Genomic DNA, 5205 nt, shown 5'->3' with positions numbered 1-5205 from the left:
TATGACAGTCTAGGAAATGTCATGTGTCATATGTATATATGTATTTCTAATCGTAATGTCATGTACTATATTCTTGTTGTATTTTAATTTATTATTTTGATTGTTTCAGGGTTTTCAAATACTTTGTGTACGAAGTTAAATAAAATGCCATTGTCCTGAACCTGCAGCTGTTTGTCGTCTTTTGGGGAACACAAACCTAATGCTGTTACATTTGGAGCCGACGTAGGGACTGGGTGTGTTCATAACACAAGAATACAACTATAACCCAGTCAGGACCCGTAACAGTTCAACTGACCGTGGCCCACAGCTCCGGGACGTAGTTTCACTTGAGGGGCGAGTATGTACTAGTATAGGTATAAAGTGCTCCTACTGGCAGTAGCTAGTGGGAATTTCACTATTAGCTCAGCTGGACTCTCATACTGAGAGATTGTGGTTCGAATCCCCTCAGTGGATGTTGATTTTTTCTCTTATATATATAGCACTATGCTGCCCTGAAATTAAATAAGACTTTTTTCAGTAATTAATTCTAACATTGCCTTTATAAAACACCCAAAAAGGTATTTTTAATTAATGAAGTATGTCTTTTATATTTTTTGCAATTCATTTATTAAAGCAAACATGTAAATTACATTAATGTTTAATTCCATTAATCTTTGTGTATTTTAATGAAAAACAAGTGCACCGAAAATGGTGAAAATGCCCCAAACGTGTTTGGTCTACCATGCCTTGCCTAATTTCTAGGGAATTCACTATATATATATATATATATATATATATATATATATATATATATATATATATACACACACACACACACACACACACACACACACACACACACACACACACACACACACACACAGAGAGAGAGAGAGAGAGAGAGAGAGAGAGAGAGAGAGAGAGAGAGAGAGAGAGAGAGAGAGAGAGAGAGAGAGAGAGAGAGAGAGGTGAATCCCATTGGCTTTACGCGAGCACAGTTGGTCTTCTTCTGTGTTGGTATAATCTATAGTTAACCTTAGGCTTTAATGTTAATTTTATAATGCAGTAAAATCTAAACCATAATAAAATACTGACTTTAAATGATATAGCTCTACTTACTCGTTTATTACCAACCTTTTACAGAGTACACTGAAATTATATGCTTATTTTAGTTGCTTCTGTAGGACTTCTTGAATCGTTATCGAAATAAATAAATAATAATAATAATAGCATTACAGTTTGACATCAAACGTTTGGCTTCTGCTCGTCTTCTGAGTAAAATCGGTTAAAATCAATTCATAATCACCTGAGGAGATGAAACTGATGTCATTGCGAGATATACCTAGCCACGGTTAGTAACTGATGTCGAGCTGGTAGGTAAAGATAGTGTAGAACACACTTATGTGACATCTTCACTGATATCCACATTGTCAGCAACGTTAACTTGAATTCTTGTGACGGTTACACATTCCCGAGAAATCGGTTCATTAGACTTGATAGTAAGAGGAGGTAGCTGATGTTGAGATGTACAAGACTGTGTGACATCTTTACTGATGTCTGAAACGTTGACTGACCTTGTTGCCACTGGAATATTCTCATTTCGTGTGGGGACATTCGTGCAGTTCAACTTACTCTTCATAATCTTCCTATAATTTGAACTCGACATCAGGATGTAGAAATTCAGTCCGAAGTTTATCAGGTACCAAATGTTAAACACGGGCCACAATTCTGTGAAGAAGATCAATGTTTTGAAATGTAATTTAAATGCCATCAGGATCAAAATGACGCTGTCTGAGATAGTTGACGGAAGGAGTGTCACGAAAGCCAGTATGGATATCAGCATGACCGGTCGAAGTGACTTGTTCTGGGTGCGATCTCTAGAGCGAGAGCTGGTGGAGGCAAATCTCTTTCTGAAAGTGGCACTGCGCTTGATGCGGATTATAATCACCACGGTGAAGACAAGAATCAACAGACAGGGGAGGAGAGAGTTGAAAAGTAGTCGTAGAAAAACATAGTAACTCACAAGCTTATCACCTGGAAAGCAGATTGCCTCCTGTGGTCCTTTTACAACCTTTGTGTCAAAGAAAAGAGGAAGCGTCAGCGCTATTGAAGAAAACGTCAGACACGAGCAGACGATCATGGCCTTTCTTCGTGTGCAGAACTGATCGCGTTTCAGCGGAAAAACAACACAAAATATACGATCCAGAGTCAGTCCAACGAGCAACCATGGTGATAACAGACCAACTATGAACCTCATAACTCTCCAAACATCACAGAAATCCAAGGGCGAGAACAGAAGATAAAATGATTTGAAGAATCTTAAAGACTCGTGTATGCAAGATGTAACTAGAACTGCACTGTCTGACACGGCCAGAAATCTCAAATACACTGGATAAGATAACAGGGAAAATTTGACCTCTCTCATTAAAACTAAAACCATGCAGTTCCCGATCAGACCTATTGCCGTGGCAATCATATTGAAAACCCAATAGGGAGTGTTGGCGTCTTGGAAGATAAGCGATATATATATATATATATATATATCATTTAATTCTGTGTTTGAAGATGTCACACTGAGAAGCACATCGTTATCTGTAGTTGAAGATGTCACATTGAGAAGCACATCATTATCTGTGGTTGATGCAGACATAGTACCGTTATTTCCATACAACACCATCGATGTGTTAGACGTTTTGATATGTATCCTGAAAAACAATAATAACACACATTATAGCATTGGTTCACAATCTTTAACAAAGAAGTCAAATGGCAGAGGCAGACAGTTTATTCAGTATTCAATCAGAAGCATGTAAAAAAAAAATTCGCTTTAACATTTATGTAATTCTAATTGTTTTCACATTATAACGATCAAAAACATACATAAATAATATATCCACAATTTTCTGATGTCATAATACTTATAAAGGTTTGCGTTTTGACGATATTGATGGACTGATCAGGTCATCTTGGTGAAACCCTATATAGCGTCCATTTTGGTGTTAAGAAAATAAAATTACATCTTTATCTCCTACGTTAAACATTGAAGAATTGTCTGTTATTTCTGTTACGTTAATCGAGGTATCGAATAAAAAATCATCTGCAAACTGTATGAATTGGCGAAATAACAGAAACCCTTATAATTAATTTCAAACATACTTATAAAATGAAATGTGAAAATGTAGTGTATTTATAAAAGTTCATATTTCATTTTGAGTTATTGTGTTGTTCATAAACAACAACGGACATTAAGGCAGAGTACACATATAAAGTAACGTCATCGCATATGGCATTTTCTGACGACGATATTTTACGTTCATCGGGAAATGAAAAAAACAACAACTTTGCTTTTCTATGGCTCGACCAACAGGATGACGTTTAATTGTAATGAATGAAACAAAAATGTAATTATTTGAAATCGGTTTCTATTGACCTAATTCCATTTTTTTTTTCTCATATAAAACCTTACATTTTTGGTTATCTGTAATGGATTTGAATATTAAAAATAACAATTAAAAAAGTTAGGCTTTTTTTAACGACCACTAGAGCACATTGATTTATTGACCATCGGCCATTGGATGTCAGACATTTGTTTTTACAGACAGTCTTAAAGAGGAAACCCGCTACGTCTTTCCATCAGTAGCAAGTGATATTGTGTATGCAACATTCCACATACATGATAACACATAACACGGCCTTTGATATACCAGTCGTGGCGCACTGGCTGGAACGAGAAACAAATAAAAATTTAGTTTCGTATTAATCTTTTTTTTTAATCCATTTTATGCACCAATTATCCTTGAAGATCGGATGCAACGATGTTAATAGAGCACCTAGTCACAACCTCAGCAACTAAAGTCTGTGTGATAAGCTAGTTACCACATGGGTTCAGATTGACTTGTTTGGGTTTCCTTTATACTTACATCTTTATCTTCAGAGGTTCCTGTGTCTTCGTCCCACTCTCATATATATATATATGTATAAAATATCAGAAATGGGGTAATCATAATCAGTAATCGATTGTAATCAGTAGCAGTGCCTGTAGTTAGAAGCAGTACTGGTCAGTCATTAGAACTGATCTTCCGTTGTCTACTGCTCTCATAGTAGAACTATTTTTTTCCTTGACAAACAGGGGATCATAACGTCTCGATTATCAAATGAATGTTACCCAGGGGATGACGACACACATTTACACAATGGTATCTATCGTGTGTACGTTTACTATAAAACAACTTGAATGAATACAGTGTTCTAGCTAGCAATATTTAAAAGGCTGCACCATGCCCCAGTCTCCTAATTCATTGCCGTAAAAAATTAATAATAATATATTTGTTTTTTATAATTAAATACGTGTGTTCCTCTGAATGCATATACAACGTTATCACGGGTCTTAATTCAACTAAGACACGCTTGACGATATCTCGTTTTGGCATAGGTGTGAAAGTCCACAAGTGGTACCGTGGCAATCTTTCTTTTCTTTTGTTAGTGATTACGACTGCCAGCCAGCCAGCCAGCCAATCGTATCAAGCTTGATTCCATGGGCAGTCATCCTCACCCTGTCGCTGACACAACCACAAATAACGTAACTAATTAAGCAAACACCCAGTTGAAAGTAGTCTATCACGATAAACCTTGGATTATTTTCCTTTAAAATAGCTGAAACTATTAATACGTCTGATAAAAATTCCCGAAAGCTGATTTTAATAGATGTTCTATGAAACGCGGCATTTCTAATGATACCAAAATAAACCCACCCAAACCAAGATACTTGTAATTTTCACCGTTACAATTGGATCCTTATAATATTGCACAAAGCAAGCATGACTGCAAATCGATTCATTGATAATAGTAATTTTTAGAATGCCAACAATTAAATGCAATGAGCAACTTGTGCACATGTATATGTATGCAGATATCAATTTAATTATTTATTTACGTGTTTGTTCTTTTCTTTCGTTCTTTATTTCTTCATTTATAGATTTTAAAAAATATAAAATGTGTGGATGGTATAAAATGGTATACGTTCTACAAACAATAAAAAACAAACAAGTAATAGTGATCAGACAGTTTGTAATTAATAATTATGGCTTATTTCAATAATATAACAATATATATTTGTTATGCATTGATACAATGATTATACCTATGGTTATGGGTACCTTTTCGTTAATAATCCAAATTTATGAATAATAAATCTGGTTTTGGAAACTGATTCCCTCCCTGCAGTAT

The 5205-nt window shown here is 35.4% G+C and overlaps 1 protein-coding gene across 1 annotated transcript; it reads right to left on the bottom strand.

The window, feature by feature from the left end:
- Nucleotides 1-1378: 1378 nt before the first annotated feature.
- Nucleotides 1379-2455, bottom strand: LOC121373152 (cysteinyl leukotriene receptor 1-like). Its single transcript, XM_041499606.1, has one exon. It carries the CDS (start codon nt 2453-2455, stop codon nt 1379-1381), a length of 1077 nt encoding a protein of 358 aa, XP_041355540.1.
- Between the last annotated feature and the right edge of the window lie 2750 nt (nt 2456-5205).

Source organism: Gigantopelta aegis, chromosome 5 (genome assembly GCF_016097555.1).
Source record: "Gigantopelta aegis isolate Gae_Host chromosome 5, Gae_host_genome, whole genome shotgun sequence".
Taxonomy (NCBI): domain Eukaryota; kingdom Metazoa; phylum Mollusca; class Gastropoda; order Neomphalida; family Peltospiridae; genus Gigantopelta; species Gigantopelta aegis.
The sequence above is the reverse complement of the archived record's forward strand: the minus strand, read 5'-3'. Positions and strand labels throughout refer to the sequence as shown.

Bases quoted from the DNA above. Each gene is read 5' to 3' on its own strand.
- LOC121373152 (XM_041499606.1), bottom strand. From the start codon at position 2,455: ATGATTGCCACGGCAATAGGTCTGATCGGGAACTGCATGGTTTTAGTT.